The sequence below is a fragment of the Ischnura elegans genome, chromosome 5, assembly GCF_921293095.1.
Source record: "Ischnura elegans chromosome 5, ioIscEleg1.1, whole genome shotgun sequence".
NCBI classification, from domain to species: domain Eukaryota; kingdom Metazoa; phylum Arthropoda; class Insecta; order Odonata; family Coenagrionidae; genus Ischnura; species Ischnura elegans.
This window is the reverse complement of record NC_060250.1, coordinates 81,409,179-81,427,048: the sequence shown is the minus strand read 5'-3', so window position 1 is coordinate 81,427,048 and position 17,870 is coordinate 81,409,179. Positions and strand designations below refer to the sequence as shown.

Genomic DNA, 17,870 nt, shown 5'->3' with positions numbered 1-17,870 from the left:
ATTCAATGACGGATCAATTTTTATGAGAAATGAATTAGCCCCCACTGGAATGAATTATTCAATAGTCCACTACGGAGTGGAGTAATCCTCAGTTGTACACGACTCTTTTTCATACTTGCTCACGGTCACGGTCTTCAACCACCAGAAACTTGAATCAATAACCGTGGATAGTGGAAACATTCGACAATCTCACTTCAACGGTGCCTTTTCAAAGACAACCAAAAGTTGACTCATAGAATCTGCACCAAAAATATGCACTGAACGACGTGGGCTAGGGAAAGGAACATTCACACATCCGTGGCTTAGTCGAGGATGAGCTCTAGCTTCACCAAACCACACCAACGTTCGGGTTCCATCAATAGGTAAGTGAACTCCGTGGCAATTGAATAAGACTAGGGATTTGGCCTCGACATCAGACGAAAGCTGCATGAGGGGAATTACACAGGAGTGCATACGCACATGCCACAAAAGAAGGTTCATGTGAACTTTCTGTTGAGAGAGGGGGCGTGGGTGAGTGGCATGGAGTGACTTCGTGCGTGAGCCAGAAAGAAAAGATCATCCTCATAACGAGGTCCCCCCCTTTCCTCTTCATCTCCCTCTCCCCTTCTCTCTCTCTCTCTGCACAACCGGAGGCGGCAGCTGGCTGACAGAAATTAGATAAACAGCCGCACCACCTGCCCTTTTTGCCACGGCACCGTACTCTCGAGGGGAGGAGAGCTCCGAGCTCGGCTTCGAGGGAGACTGAGGGCAAAACACACCTTTCTTTCAGCTTCCTCCGCGCCCACCGCCCGCCCGTGCCACCGCGTTCCCCACCTACCCTTCCGCAGACAATGCGCTCTTTCTCTATGCATCCATCTCAGTCCCTCCCGCGGCGTCATAGTTAGCCCATTTCCGGGAGAGGAAGGCACCTACGAAGGCGAGAATTCCGCAGTTTTTCTTCTGTCCAGGCGACCCCGTTGACACGCCGGGGAGGAAACTTGGAAACATTCGCGACAAATCGCGGAAAATAGTCGGTCTCGGTCAGTCATATTACCACTGCAGTGTAAGAATAACAGAGGCAAAGCATGAAAATGAATCTGGAGGATATTTTTTGACAGTCCCTCTATTATGAAAACTGCAATCTAATTATACGGTCTGTAACCGTGGTTGACTATTGAATAATTCGTTCAAGTGGCTAATGCATTTAAATCCAGAGAGAACCCCCTATGAAACTAACAAAACTACTCGCAGAGCAAGATGGGACTGCGAACTGCACCATGAATGATTGAATTTAACGTGGTGGTGAGGTCTCCAAATATTATATCCAAACCAACCTTTAATGATAAATTAACGAGTGAATGTTTGATTAAAAAATGATTAGTATGAAATAAAATAAAAATAGAAATGTTATCAGTCAACGTTGTAATGGTGGAGAATTGCTAATCGCACTTCGTTCGGTTGAAAAAACCAATTCACCTTCCTTTTAATCATAATTTACAATCTCGTCGTCGCCCTAATACTTATTATTATTGTTATACTCATTTTGCATGTTCTTGAATTAACATTACGCATAGCATAAACTTTTCAGTGTTAAAAGATGTGTTTAGCGAATACACAGGATACTGGTTAAATGCATTGTACGTATCTATTTTTCTGAGAGACAAAACAGGCGAGAAGAAACCCATTCTTCTAAGAAATAAGCCTCCCATGCGAGAAGCAACTTTCAAGTTTCGCGATAAATCCTCGAGCCAGTCGCACGGCGTCAACGAACACGCCTTGGCCTTTTTTTCTCTCTTCAAGCTCGCACAACACAGTCTTATAAAGGAAGGTTTTACCATGAACGCACCGGCGCGACTCTCACGACCAAGGTTGAGCCTGTTATCGGATATGGCACCGCCCATAACTCGCCGAATAAGTGTGGACTCGCGCGTTTGCCCATGAAACTGCGCACGCGACACACCCTCCCCTTCTCCTTTCATCGGGATGCGGTGCCCATCATCCGACGATGGGTCCGATTCTGTCCAGGAAGTACTCGATTCCGGTCCCTCGCACTTTTTTTATATGGCTATTGACTCGAGCTGCATTCAAATTTATGATTCCCAAATGAAAGAGACACCGCCACCCTCCCAGACGGGGTAGTGCCGGAAATCATGTAAAAAGGACTTGGGAAGCAAGTTTAGTCGAATGTATATTTCGTCGTCTTCTTTAATAATATGTTCAAATGAATCCATGCTATCAAAATAAAACGTAGCTAAGGGTTCTTATATTCCATACTACTTTCGCGATGGTGATTAGCTCGAGTCAATAGCCATATAAAAAAAAGTGCGGGGGACCGGAATCGAGTACTTCCTGGACAGAATCGGACCCATCGTCGGATGATGGGCACCGCATCCCGATGAAAGGAGAAGGGGAGGGTGTGTCGCGTGCGCAGTTTCTAGACATTATCCATATACTTTTCCTATCAAAGCGATTCAGGTGCGATACAATACAATTCAGTATCAATTTATTTATATTTTTTTTTGTTTGACGGCATTTTATACCGTTATTATGAATATGTTTCTCTTATTACTTCCCTGATAAATATTACATTTTAAGTCCCCAGTGTTTACTCTGCTAATGCAGGATGAGGTGGATATGTTACCTCTTGGTATGAGCTTAACTGCCATCCCTTTTTTTATAATCCTGGATGAAGAGTTGCAGTCCTAAAGGGAAGTAAATATCGTGAACGAAAACACACAGAAATATTTTATGAATAAACTTTGAAGTATGAGGCTTAGTATTTGAATGAGCAAATAAAATAATGGGTTGCGCGGCTAGGAAAGAGTTGCCATTTGTTATGAACGATCATGCACTATCATTTCTTTCAGTTTCTAAGATCACGATATGAAATGTTGGGCTTGTTTATGCTTGAAAATTAAATAGTTTTGAATAAACTCAGGATCCATAAAGGAGATACAACTATAGCTTTGTAATGGAAGAAAAGTGATGACACCAACTACTTAATGAAACAGCGATACCGTAATGGTAGTTTTCTATCTCCACTAGCAATTTCGAGCTGGGAAACGTCATCTCACGTAATGAATTGCTCTTCTTATCTCTACAGTTTCGCAACCATTGGGAAATTAAAACGCGATACGAAAGAAGATGCTGTTTCGCAAAATTGATTTTACTCATCAAACGAATGTGATTTTCATATTCATCCATCACTATTTAGAGGGCATGTTATGCCGCATACTCACAAAGGATGGACGTTGAAATGAGTGACCGTAGTCGACGTACAGTTGACGTCAGTGTCGGCGACTTTCTTCCTTGAGTAAATAGACGGCTTGATTTTTGTTAATGTCAGCCAGTGGAAACTTTTTAAGTAAAACAAAACACAGATCCCCAGCTGTTCAGCAGAGGACTGCGCATTGTATCAGTCAGATGCGAAGATACCCGAGTCAAAGTTAATTCTGCGCAATTGGTCGTATTCATACGTCACGATCGAATCAAATTATTAATGTAACTCGTAATGGTAGTCCTATCGATGAAACTGATTCCAGCTTGAATGGCTCAGAAAACTCACATCTCGAAGCAGGTTTTCTTCTCGAGTTATTTTTAGATGAACTGGCGTCTTTTCTTCAATGACTTCTTGGATTAAACAAAAACGATATTTTTCGAAATAACGCCGTACCGAGGAACAAACTGCTTCGGCTACGTAGTTTTGGGTGATAGTCCCAAGCACTACTTTTTAATCATACGCGAATTATAACGCAAAACAAAGAAAAATCGTATTCTTTTTGCTTTTACAAATGTGAAACAAAGAAATGAGGAATTGATTTTCCTTTTTTGGCTATTTTACTGATGTGACAATTTACAGATATATCTTAGAGATTAGGAGTTCCTGGTTGTCAATTTCATTATTCTACTTTAATGTCTCGAGGTATCCTCTTCGTAACTCGTTTTACCCCACAATCGACACAGCAAGGTTTTTCGTGTAATTCCAACATCAATTCGGAGTAGAAAATAATTTAGATTAACAATTAATTTAGATTAACAATTAATAGAGAACGTCGAAACGTAACAGCATCTCGGAACAGACACTTAGGATTCAGCTGATTAGTAACTACACTGATTCCAAACTGTGTTTATCCTTAAAAAAGCAATCACAGAAATAAATACGACATTAACACGTAGGAGTCAGCATGAACTAGGCGAGATCTCCGTTGCTCGTCGCTGTCAGCGGAAAAGGCTCTTCTGCGGATTTGAAAAAAATCTTAAGTTAAGTACAATCGGTCGCAGCAGAATGACAAAAGTACGGTCAGAACACCGCTAATGTATTCTATTTTCCCCTGTCTTTTGTTTCCCCCCACTTGGATCCTTATATCCCCTTAAGGCACTAGGCCAGCGGGTATGCTCTCTCCGTGAGCCGGTACAGTTCCACGTAACGGCTAATGGAGCACCTCATTACCTTAAGACCTTCTGCTTGCGGTGCGGGAAGAGAAGAGGTAGGGTTGGTAAGGTATTGTGTACGCAAAAATTCCACTCCTCTTCTCTCGCAAACGGAAGAATCCTCATTTCTACGAAAGTCGTCATTCGCATTCCCAGACTACAACGGCGCGTGACGACTGACTGCTTGATGGCAGACTTCCGTTCCTCGTGTCCTCCCAGTTGATTCGGTTCGTTACCGGCAGATGATTTTATCGAAAGGTTCACGGGATTTCACCAGGTTAGTTATTTCTTGGGTAAAGCTTCGACAACTTCATCTGCTACCGTCCTTATAGAGATATTTCGCCGAGGAATCAGGTGAAGTCATTTGCAAGAAAAGTACAAAGTATGTTTTTCTATACGTGCTTTATTGACTGAATATCAATAAAACTAGATTTCCCTCGTTCTCAATCCTGAGAATAAATTTAAAATTCCACATTGTTCATTAGCCTGATAGCGAATGGGGAAAATGATATTGGTACGAGAATATAATACCGTTTGGACAAAAACTGTTAAAAGGTGGATCTTTGCTTGATCCCATGTGAAAATTCTAGGAAGACTTAGAGCACCCATTTGCATAGTATTATGGTTAGGAATTTTCGCTATTTTGGATATTATAAACCAGCACCATTGTTTTTGGCTATTGACAATGCAAAAGATTATTATTATCATCATGACCTTTTTCCTCAATTTAAGGGAATCGACCTTGCAGCACTCTAAATTCGCTCTAAATCTTGGATAGCCTTTACGTCACCCGTTTATCCTTTATTTCCATCCGTTCTCTGCTCCGGTGGAAAGGATAGTTGCTTCTCCCATGGCCGTTTACAATCGATCGATTTATAATTGATGAGTCCGTTGAAGTTTCTTTTCCGGCGGCTTAGTTTTATTCTTAATCCCCTTTTACGATGGAGGATACGACGGAATCTACTACGGCTTTGTGGTTCATGTGTCAACGGGTTCTTCCACCAGCGCGCGAATAAATAAGGCTTGCTCTCGTTGCGAACGTAAACGTACTCATGTCTAAATCCCTTTTTCATTACGTCTTAACTGTCCAATAAATCTCTTCTACTCGCCCTTTATCCGGGCGTCTCTGCCATTTGTTCCATTCCAAAACGAACGCTGGAACACCTTCTAGAGCCGATTTGCATGAATTCCGCGCCTGAAGGGCAGTTCCTTGTAATCCCACTACCTAGTATTCTCCTTCGCCTAGCTATCATGAGGTACATATATACCTACCTCACTCCGCCTCTAACGCCAACATACAACGCGGTGCGGGTGTGGAAACTAACCCCCCCCCCCCCTATATTCGCTTCACAGTACATATGCAAATGGCAAGGGCAATCCCAGGAAATTGGCCACCCATTTCTGGCCTGGATTCGCAAGAATATAGCTATAGCATTTAGTCGATGAGGTGGGAAAAGAAAGGAGATGTTTAAAGAGTTTACCCTTTCTGAAAGACTTCGCGATCGAGGAGTGGGGGAGGAGGAGGTATATTGAGGGGATGGGGAGAAAAGGTCAAAGGCACCGAAGACAAGAGCACTTGGAGACACCACTATACCCACTTCCTCCTTCCCTCTCTCTATCTCTCTCGCCGCCAGCGACATGCAATTAATTAAATCAAACGCCACTAACTGCCAGAGGAACCTTCTGGTTTGCCGAAGACGGGGGAGGTAGGGGAGAGGAGGCTAAGGGTTGTACGGAGGAAGTGGCTCGCCGACTATGGGCATCCATCCTCCAAAAGCGGCGGAAACTCTTTTATAACCTTTGTCGTTCGCATGGTAATGTCCCCTAAGTCCACGACACGTCCTTGGTAGGGGGGGGGGGGGGTGGAAGCGTTTCAGAGCTGAAGTAATCGTGCATGTCATCAGCCGCAATGAGAAGCCGCGAAGTAGGTGAATGGCTGGACCTTTTAAGTTTAGACAGGGGCCGAATTAGCTCGGATGATTCATGATAATACCGTTCTCTGCAGTTTCGAATGTTGAATGAGGTTGTGGACGCAAGTGTTCGTCTTCTGAGCTACTGATGCTAAGGGAAAATGACTCAAAACATACGGTCCTTAAGAAGAAAAAATTACATTTTATTTCCGAATGAAATTAGTTCGAGATGTTTACAGCTACTGCTGCCTTTCCTACCTGACTACATTTCCTTGTAGATTAATCCTTTAATTTGGAGCGCGTTTGTTATAAAAAGCTTGCTTCATACAACATCTTATTTATTCTTCAAACCTCCTTGCAGTTTAATCTGTGTCAGGTGCATTATTCACTATCAAATACTAATTAATTGATTAGTTAGCTGTGTTTAAGTAGCAGAATATTACACGGATTTTTTTTTTAGAAATCCGCCTATTTCTACACAAACGTGGACCGTTTTTCTCATTCTTTCTTGGTAGCATCGAAATGGCACCAAGGATTTTACCGACCGCAGACAGACCCCAAAGCCATCCGGGAAGAGTGGCAAGGACGTCCCAATCCGAATATAACAACCGCAGGATGGGTGACGTTTCAGGTCATTTCCGATGAAACAATTCCCGGGAAGTTTTATTATCCTAAATGCAATCCTATTCTAAAGCTGGAGAGGCAGAAAAACTCCGAGATTTCCTCAGCCTTAACCTCCGAAATCAAAATAAACGTCCTCCAGTTGTTGATGCTTTAGTCCAACTTGAAAATATTGGTTAAGAAATCAAGCGTTATTGCTACAAAATGAGGAACTCGAAAATAATATTATTTTGCCAAGTTGCTAAGCACATATATTGGCCAACGCGAAGTTTGGCAAGGCATGTTATAATCTTAAAAATGCACTTGCCGCATTCCTTAGTAATTTCCATATTATTAACACCATGGTTATTCACATGTCCATTCGATGTTTAATTTCCAAAGGTTTTTCTATAGAGTCCAGTAGTCATCATTGGAAGGTCGAAACACGAACTTGTTGTGAAAAGCTCGATGATTATTTTTGGAATTACTCCTCCGTGTATTTTTTAATAATCGTTTAGAAATACCATCACCTTCATCATACCCAGGAACTTCACACCTTGAAGATGGTATCCTGACGTCACGGCCTCGTGAAATCCCAATTTCAGCAGCACGTGAAAGTGGGACATTCGTCAAGGTTTCCGACGTCACAAACCCCTGTTTTTTCCCCATTTCCAACCGCTTCCAACACTCTTCTCGAAGACATTGCGCCCGCGTCCATATACCTACATCCATGTCCAAAAGGAAGGAAGAAGAAGATACAAAAGCCGTCTTCTTCTCGAGAGGAAATTTTGCCTTCCGCGGAGGAAGATCATTCGCCACGGAGGAGGAGAATCCATTCTCGCTCGAGCGACCTCATCCACACGCTTGCCTTCTGCGCACGCGAACCGCGCAGCTGCCGGTTGACGGCATTGTTGCGGGGCATTCGGGTTCACAAGGCCTGAGGAGCGATCGACGCGCCGCTCCGGACGAGTCTTCCGTCTTTCGGAACGACCTTGGCCAAGGCAGAAGCGATACCGGAGCACATAAGAAGGGAGGCGACGGAACGGGGGGAAGTTAAGGGCTGAGTTAAGAGGGGAGGGGAATGAGTCTTTTAGATTGGGAGTGGGGGAGGTTGATAGGGAGGGCCATGGCGGATGCAGAGGAGGATGGATAGAGAGGAGAGCCTGGGGTTTTATTGTAGAGGAGGCGGCCCACTTTCAAGACAGCTGAAAGGCACATGCAGCAGTGCCCCCCCTCTTTACTTCCCGTGTTGGGCCGCCATCTTTCTCTGCCACACGTGCACATCAAAATGGCGGAGATGTAAATTAACTAGTCAAAGTGTTGGTAAGGGTGAGGACCGCATCTGTTCACATTGTAAACATCGTTTACTTATTAAAGGTCCACACTCACAACCAGCGACCATTTAGTAGGAATCAAGATCGAAGTAAACGCAGTGTGTCATGCCCGTAACTAATGATTCGTGTACTTTAAATTGTGGCACTTCACATAAACCATCTTAAAATGCTGTATCTAATAACGGTTACCATTTAATTATTTCTCTCTAAAAACTGCCACCTACTCGATATTATGAATCGTGTTTCATTGGTACGCATGCCTGTAAGGCTAGCTTCAATGTATTATGTATACTTTCCAATATCAAAGACTCGGCTGCCTTTTCCATGAAATTAGACCAAAACATAGGGTGTTGGGATTTGAATGATGTGTTGTATTTGACTTAATGATTTCAATAAATTTACGAAACATAAAAAAACTGATGTAGTTCGTGAACGTCAAGAAAGGAATTCCCCCGAGAACATTTTTGCGACTGCAAATTGAACACCGAAGGAAAGTAATCGTGCCACTAAAAAAATGGCACTTCGACTACTTAACGATAGCCTAAAATTTCTCACAATAGTTTATGTGATTTTTTCCTGGAAAAGAAGACTATCGGGTACGTAATTTCACGTGCGATCTTCTCATATTCTGAAAAAGTTAACTAAGTCTTAATTTTCGGGCGGAACTTCCTTAAAGGAAAGAATGGCTGCTAGAAGAGGGTGTGTCGAAAATGAATCACATCAACCGGGTGCCAACGAACCAATAAAAAATGGTAATAATAATAACGGGAGGCAAGGCAAGTGTCAACGCGAGGAGGCGATGAGTCGAACTTTTTGATGCGCGGAACGGATGTCATTTGTTTGACGTTCACCCCGCCTTTATTTGACAGCCCTCATAAATTATATAGCCGAGTTCGTGGAAGCAAATCGTGTCAACATTTTCTTACTCAGGCCGTGATTCACTGTTCTCGAGTGTAAATGGCAGAAAGTGTAGTAGTCTCTTAAGGTAGCGCTCCCCTCACGGCGTCATAAAGCTGTTAGCCTAACTAGACGAAATACTTACCTAATATAGAATCACATCCATAGGATTGGACACTGAAGATATGGATTATCGTCGTCCATGAGTTATCGAGTCCCATTACATCTAAAATTAATGAAACTGTCAGTAAACTTTAATTAGTTTCCGCAGGAAGCCTTACGGTCTCCTATAAACAGGTAGGACCGACTTAATGAATGATGCCTTATATTTTTTAAATTGCAAAATTCATTAATAGTCCGCAGCATGTTTAGGCTTCATGGGCAGATTGTCTCCATAAGTCGTGGGCAAGTTTTTCCATTGCATGAATGAGAAAGTATAATTTGTTAGTACTTATACGTAACATTTTTATGACCTCGTGTTGTGTGTGTGGAATCCTATTGCGTGCTGAATGCTGGTGATTGATCACTCCCTGCCGAACACCCTTGAGGTAGAGCTCGCTGGGTATTGAGTAGACGTAGATGTAAAACAACCCTTACACATACACTTTGATCATACTTAATTGTAGTTCGATTAATGGAATCTATTCACATCATTTCTATTGTCTAGCGAAGATATTCTCTCAGAACTTAAGCGGCTTTTTGCCGGCACGATAACCTCTGGACTACGTCTCAGAATGCGACCCTCAGTTTCTTTCAAGTCTTCCTTTCCGATCGCACTCTTCGGGAGAAAAACAGTGCAATTACAAGGGGCCGCGCAAGTTATGAAGGGGTGAGATGGTTGCTCATGCGTGCACCTGCCAGGAGAGTACTTACGTGCCAGAGATCTGTGAGAAAAAAATCAAGGCACACAGCTGGTTGCCCCCGTAATTGAAGGGAGTGCGAAGCTGTTCTTTTTTCTCTAATGAGCCGACGTAATATAATCGACTAGGAAAGGGGGTGGGGAAAAAAGCAAGAATGACTGCACACTACATTAGGCACGGCTGAGCCAGATTCCCAGTTTCAGAAATATCCGGTTTCTTTCGAAATGTTGGTATTACCACAGACAATTAATTCGCCTCTCGGAAAGAGAATGCGGAGCGGTGAAAGTCATTGAAATTCTACTTCCCCAGAAGTAATTTTCAAGCCCGCGTCCCGTGAATTTTCCAGTGAATACCTAGTTAAAAAGATCGCTTGGGCTTGTATTCACTTTTCTTGCGATATTAATTCCGATTTGTTATCGTAACCAGCAATAACCCCTCTTAAGTCAAGGGATTCCAGGAGGTGGAACCCGTAAAAAACGCCCGCATTGGGCTTTCTTCCTTCCCATAAGTTTAATCAAGTGAATAAACCTTCCCAAGGGGAGTAATGATTGCGATTGAAAGTAATTAACTTATATTTCCATGGAAAATATATCGATCGATCTCTTTCGATCATTTACTTCTTTACAATACCGTAAAAGTATTCCTTATTGCACATAACATGCCATGAAACCACAAGAATAAACGTTCATATTAACTGATGAATAAGATAAAATGATATAAAAACCCAAACAAACGGTTGACGTGAGGTGATAGTGGGGCAGGGAATGTAAAGCTTAATTCATTTACCGGCGGAGAAATGGCGAATGAGTATCGATTTGATTACGTGCTACGTCAGAGGAGGGCGGCAAGAGTTTCAGAGATTAGATAAAATATAGCAAAGATACGGAAAGGCGGCAGTGTATGGACGTTTAGATAGGACTTATATGGAGGTAGGTTCAAAATTCCACCTCATATTGTCAGGAAACTTGGACCCTGGTGGGGGAAAAAGATTTCGAACAGTCGAAAACAGTTGAGTTTGGAAAATATTTATGATATCCTCTAATCAAATCCCATGTATCATAGAAATTGAGGTGTGTTGTTATTAGTAATTTAAAAATTTCGTTAAGTACCTAAAATAGATAATTAAATAATTACATAGAGCTCTAGATGTGATTTGGTGAGAAAATGACAAATGCACTTAAAGTAAGGAAAGGGGATATTGTGTATAAGCTTGATCTGTGCTTAAGAGATCGGGCGTATATTGTGATGAAACATCGAGTACCTAATAGACACACGTCCATTTCATAGGCGTTCATCGTTAGACAGTCAAAGCTACTGATTGCTTCCCGAGATACGACTAAAATATAGTACTGAATTAGAAAAGTTATCATGATAAAACTCGGCATTAAACTCATCAACCAACGTCAAATCTGACGTCAGTTTAAGATCGTGAATCACGAAATATTGGTGAGAAATCATGGTTGCTCTTCATTTGGATCTTGTTCAACGACCGCGCAAGTATGTACTTTTTTTTTACCTGCACCGACCGAACGCAGTGATCATGTCACTTTAATTACTTTCCACAACGCTTCAACGCATAGCATGGACAATTACAAGGATTATGCTCATGGCCTTTTTTTCTATACGACGATCCACAATATAGATGAGTTTTTTCTAATTTTAATTCACACAATCTGTAAAAAAAAGAGGGTATTGAGTCTGATAGTTACATTCACGCCTGGCGTGTCGGCGGAGAAATGATCGCGTAAGAAGGGGAAGAAGTGTTATGACTGCAAGGTTGCCCTACCTATTCCACCGAGACAGCGCAGTGCGATGAGAGGAATGGAACGTAAACCCTATCGCAATGCAACAGGTGGTTCTCCATCCGAAACAACTTCGAGGAGTACGCTCTGTGGTTTCTCTGAGTTTTCCTAATGGTAACAAAAAAAACAGGGACGGGCAAGGGTGTTGTTGGATGGGAGGGGTCGCTGTTCTAGGGTGGCTGCGAAGGGGCTAAGGGTTGCCTCCCAGTCCTTCCTAAGGGTGTGATTTGTGCGACCCCTAAGAGAAAGTGATTCGGAAAAATGTTTTTTAAGGACCTCCTTTTAAAAGTATCCGACCATCCTGACCCTGGCGAGGTTTAACCCACCATGGGAATGAAATGGGGCAGGATATTGATGAGAACTAACGTCAAGGTCTTTGAGGAAAAAAACGTGAATTGTCCGCTTCATTTTTTAGTCAGCCAACCAACCCTCTTTTTTTTCCAGACGCATCGCTGCTCTTGCTAGAAACGATACCGAACAGGTATGGACATTTGCTTTCCAATAAGCTGGCTCGAAAAAAACAGCATTAAATATGTTTTCTTTATGAATTTATCCTCGGATACCGAAAACAACGCCGATGCGCCTTTTATGTGATAAATTCTTCGCAAGTAACAATGTGCGGCCACAAATACCCGTGCTCTACCGTGATACCACAACCTACCCATAACTTGATACTTGGACTACGAGAATCTCAAGGGAGATCTTCATCCGGTCACCAATGAAGGTTTTATTTTGTCCTTCTAGTTGATCGTAATTGATGTCGCCTGCGTTATAACATCATAAGCAAACGTGAAGCAGCAAGATTTTCTTCAAGTACGTCCCTTGCGGCGCTTAATTCTGTTAATCAATAAGTACCTTGGGAGAGGATGTAATGCAAGAAAGACATGCTTATTCTCGGCTGAGTCCCTAAACAGATACCCTCAATACCCACGGTGAAAAGGAGTTTACTTCTCCGATTATTCAGTCTGGGAAACAGTGGAATCTCTGGTATACATTTTATTGTTATGAAGAGGCAAATGAATTAGAGTGGGCCTTCGTTTCCATGCTTCAAAAAAATAGATCTTCCATCGATTAAACGCTTGGATCATGCTGTCTGGGAAAAGCATAGACATCGACCAAGTCCCACTTTGCGATTCTTGGTAATAGCTCACTCAGAATTATGCATACGAAAATCGTGTAATAATGGTTACTGTGGTGTCTGTGCGTCTTGTGTTTTGCGGTGGAATAATTATTTTACCTTAATTACCATAACTACTAATATATATTATTAACTAATAGCATTGATCATCCCCCATTGCTAATGGAAGTCACCAAATATAATTCACGATGTACTTAGTAAAATTTAGAAGGAGCGAATGAGGTTATCTATGGTCTAGATGGTTTAGTATTGATTTAGATCCTTTTTAACGCAAAACTTGGACGGCTAGGTATTGATGATACTACGGCCTACCTAATTCATTGCTTTGAAATACAACTCGACTGAGTTTAGCTAGCTTGTCGTCGGAAATAGCTGTCCCTTCCGTGGCGCCGATCAAAAATGCACACTCCTTTTTCCGTTTCCGACGGCTAAAAATTCGCTCGTCCTTGCAAGTTTTATGGCTCAAATAAGATTGAATTGCCCTAAGGTAGTTTATAAGCTTGAAATTTTTGTGGCCACCATTAACGACTTAGAAGGCAACATTACTGGTAAAAATATCAAAAGTAATATAAGGTTTGAAAACACTACCGGTCGGGAGAGGTCTTGTCTCGTCGGCTTCGCAAGGTGTGGGCACCAACAAAGTATAATCTTCGCGTGCTGAGAGGCTATTTCGGTAAATTGGCTCGCCAAAAAATTGAGGAGAAGAATTTTAATTGCGCCTGACCGCGAAGCTCCATTCGCTAATGCCAGCAATCTTCCTTCATCTCCTCATACAGCGTTCTTTTAGCATTAGACGTTCTTATCAAGCTTTCTTTGGGAGGATGCTTGCCTTGAAAGAAACTGAGAACCTTTTCTTTGAGAACCTCACCTAGTGTTTACCTCTTTGGGTGAACTTTATAGCGGCAGTAATTAAAGATACACCCGTTAAAAATGCAGGTTTAAACCACATCTCTCTTTAATGAAGTGCGTTCCAAAGTCCCTAACCGTCATCTTTGGGATAGGGTCGTTTATTTTATTTAAATCCATTTCATCATCTTGTCAGAGCCTCTCCATCGTTATGGCAAACATTTATTTCGACCAATATTACGAACTATCCCTTGATGTTGTTATTCCCCGCTGTGTTTTTTATCCTTTCCTTGTAGATATCATTAACAGGCTTCGCAACATTATTTGAATGACTGATATTATTAATCGTAATGTAGCAAATATCTTCAATGCGTAATTTTATCGACATAATGATAAGAACAAAAGGAATTCAGATCATAATGAGAACAAAATATGCTTAATATTATTTGAAATATATATGGTGTTTACTTTTCATTAATATAAATTATCAGATGACTCTCGAGTAAACGAAACACTCATCAGTGGAAACCATTGTTTTTAAGCACGGATTCGCGAAGTGTTCTCGTTTCAAAAGAAATTTTAATATTCAAAAGCTCGTTTTTTGCACATAATTGAAAAATGAGAACAGTTGAGTGAGAGTGAACTTCTACCGCTGCACCCATGGTCAAGGAAGATAACATCCACCCTTTCGACTCCAAAGGGAATCCTTGTTGTTGTTAAAAGGCATTAGACCTAAGGTTCCGCAAAGTTTTTGAGCCAACGGGATTCGGCAAGTCCTCGTCAACATGACGGGGACCCTTAAGCGTGACAGATACACGAAGTAAGAGTCGAGCAGTGATGATGACAGATGGCAAAATGCGTGTGTCCTATGGGAAACGAGAAGTTGATGAGTTCTGCCTCCAAAAACTGTCCCGCCTCGCAGTCAATGATGTGTCACGTTGGACATCACCAAAGGTTTAAGTTAAATAAATACCTCTAAAATTCATTTAATTTCGTTTGTGCATGAAAGTGAATTGTTGACCAATCGAATGTGTTATGAGGTAATTTGCTTTGTTAATGGTGTAGCTAAACAACAAATTTCTAATGTATCGTTATTGTTGCCCGAAATAGCATTATTTACAGATCATGGAGTAGAAGTTAGGAAGAGAGGTGATTTAATATTGACCGGTATTGCATAATTTGTTTTCGCCTAATTTTTCCTATTTTTCTCTCAATCGATTATGCAGGAATTAAGATCAATTATTAAAATATACCACGTGTTTTGAAGCAAGAAGTCGTTGTAATATCTAAGTTTCTCTCCCTCATCCCTAATCTAGAAAGATTGGTTACAAAGTTAGGATTACAATTTTGAGTACACTCTCCACCACCAGCTCAGTAAGTTGGCTCCTCAATTGAGGGTAAACAATGGCATTCCATTGTTTGCTTGTTGGCTTGACAAACCCTGAAAGTAAAATAAAGATTTCCTTCACTTTTTGAGCTAAGCTCGAATATTCTCTTTGAAGTCCCATGAAATGCTTTCTGGAAAATTTGTGCCGAGAGCGAGAGAGAGAAACTCGGAGGTTACCCGAAAACCTGGTGCGGGGAAGCAAAAAGGTTTTCACTTCCATTGTGTACTCTCACGGGAAATTTCCGAGAATCCGTCCTATTCTTTTTTCAAAGCGTCAAAAGAGGCCCCGACTGGCATAGACGCGTGAAGGGATGGTCAGGAGATGTTAGGGTACCCCGAATCTTTCCCTTTTCGGCGGAACAGGGCGCTAAGGAGTAGTAACAACGTCGAACCATAAGGGCCCGGCCACATTTTCCTGCGCTGGGAAGGGAGCGAGAGAACTGACAAGACCCCATCCGTTCGACCATTATCGCAACCCCTACGTGGGAGGCTTACAACAAAGTCGTTTGTCTCTTCTTGCCTCAACCTTGCCGAAAACCAAACCCCGTGTAGTAAACGCTTAGTTAGGCCACGCAACTAGCGGTACCTAAATTTTTATCTTGGTCGCCTTTTTTTAAAACGATGTACGGTCTTCCGGTGGTATAGGAAGGCCTTCTCATATTTGCGGGTTTCTCTCTAACCGATGTTGACTACGCGGCGCTATCTCTTTACCAAACGAAAACACCGGTTGCCATAGTTTCCGCAACTTAATGTAGCAGTTTTGTTTTTGCCACATAATGGTCAGAAAAGATCATGCTGCACCCATGAATAACAATGTTCCAGCGTATTCCACTATTTCACCGTCGCTAGTGTTTTTCTTTTGCTTTCTTATGCTTGGTTTAAAAGTTGCGTTAAAAATAAAGGGAGTAAACATGTTACTAGAATGACATTTTCCCTACACCACTGAGTTGATTTCAGACATATCTGGAATCGATTTCTTTATTTCGCGGAGAACGAAATAATAAGATACAAATATGTTTTTATATCAGTAACAGCAGGGGCTCGGGGACCATCCCCCCCAAAACCATTGTGAGGGCTACAAAATTTGGGAGCAGATTCAAGATTCATGTCCCAACATGATAGAGGGCACAACAGATGTCACCTTATAAACCTGAACTTCCGCCTGGTAGCCCATTACTTTTTGAATTCCCATATGCTTAAGTTACTTCGAGGACTATACGCGTGATATTTCTGTTTTCTTGTAGTTACTAGATGCGAGTAGCTTCTGCGATCAATCTCCCTACTTAAATGTAAGATCGTTCTCTGAATGCAACCTTAGAACCTATCGCAGCCACATACTTTCTTGTGTTAGTTCCATAACAACAAACTAACAAGTAATTCATTCAATAACAAGTGGACTTAGGAATGCAGAAATAACTCACCCCCTGCCCAACCCCTTTGAGATGCGCTAATACGGAACATACATAGGTGGAATCATGTATAAACCTGGAGAACGACATCGATGAGGTACTCTTAGGATAACAGACAGGTTTGGGATAACGCTTCAATAGTCGATTGACGAAGTAGGCAGAGGAATCTATCGAAACGTCTACTTCTTGAACCCTCCCTCACCCGTCTGACATCCCGAGAGAACTTCCACAGCATACTGCAGATGTCGATGAAAGAATGGAAGTGTGGGTTTTGCTCCTTACCTTGCGAATGGTTCCTCCTCCACTTCGAACACCTCGTGTATGGGTCGGTTGCAGAACAGCTCCTGCATCCTCTCTGGGGGGAGCCGCAGGTATCCGGGTTGATCCCCGCTCAACAGAGCTACCTCAGGTTCTTCCATCTCGCCGCCTTTGACCATCCGAAAACACCTTGGCGCACCACAGCGGTCCCGCTAAGAGCGTTCCCACACCACCACCAACACCACCACACCGACAATAAACAAATTCAACAACTAATAATAGTTCACGAGGAACACCCGAGCGCCAAACCGATCACCAACAACGAGCACCACCACATGTGACACCGGCCCTCCAGAGCGCCCCACGGAAATATCCGATTGCTGCTTGGATGCGGGCGGAAACACTTTGGAAATTTTTTTTCTCGACGAATTCAAATCTCGCACAAAAAAGAACTCTCTTCACGGCGGTGCACGGTTTTAGGAAGGAAACGGGAAACAAAAAAATAAAATTATTATTATTCGAACGAGAAAAATATCGTAATATCGGGAGAGATATCTCGCGGAGAACGATACTGTTTCTTTTCTGTTTGTTTTATTCTCTTTCCTCTTCTTCCTTCGATACACGTCAAAACACGCCGCACAAAACTAACTCTCTCTCTCTGCTTCAAACTCCTATTTCGAATCCTCTCTCCGAAGCGCCTCGAACGCCCGCCTTACGACCCACTAGAGAGCCGGTGCTCGACTGCAGACCAACCGCCAACGGACGGCTTCAGCGAGTCGCCCGGCACGGGAGGGGAGGGAGGAGAGTGCCAAGCGACGGAGGGGAAGTGTGCCGCCCCGTCAGGAGGAGGGGAATTAGCGGAGGAAGAGGGGAAGGTGGCAGTGTATAACAGGCGGGGGCGGAGGGGAGGCGAATAAGTCAGAAAAAGAGGGTGGTGAGGAGGGGGGACCCGTTGGAATCAGTCGGGATCGTGGTGTGAGGAGGGTGGGATACGAGTGTATGCATATGAGCCTGCGGGA

At 42.6% G+C, this 17,870-nt stretch overlaps 1 protein-coding gene across 1 annotated transcript in view; it reads right to left on the bottom strand.

The window, feature by feature from the left end:
* LOC124159115 (death-associated protein kinase related-like) overlaps window positions 1-17,614 on the bottom strand; it is a 245,647-nt gene extending 228,033 nt beyond the window's left edge. The window contains exon 1 of the mRNA XM_046534672.1: window positions 16,876-17,614. Within this exon, the coding sequence (XP_046390628.1) occupies window positions 16,876-17,030 (155 nt within the window). The 5' untranslated portion in view covers window positions 17,031-17,614. The remainder of the gene's footprint in view (window positions 1-16,875) is intronic.
* Window positions 17,615-17,870: the final 256 nt, after the last annotated feature.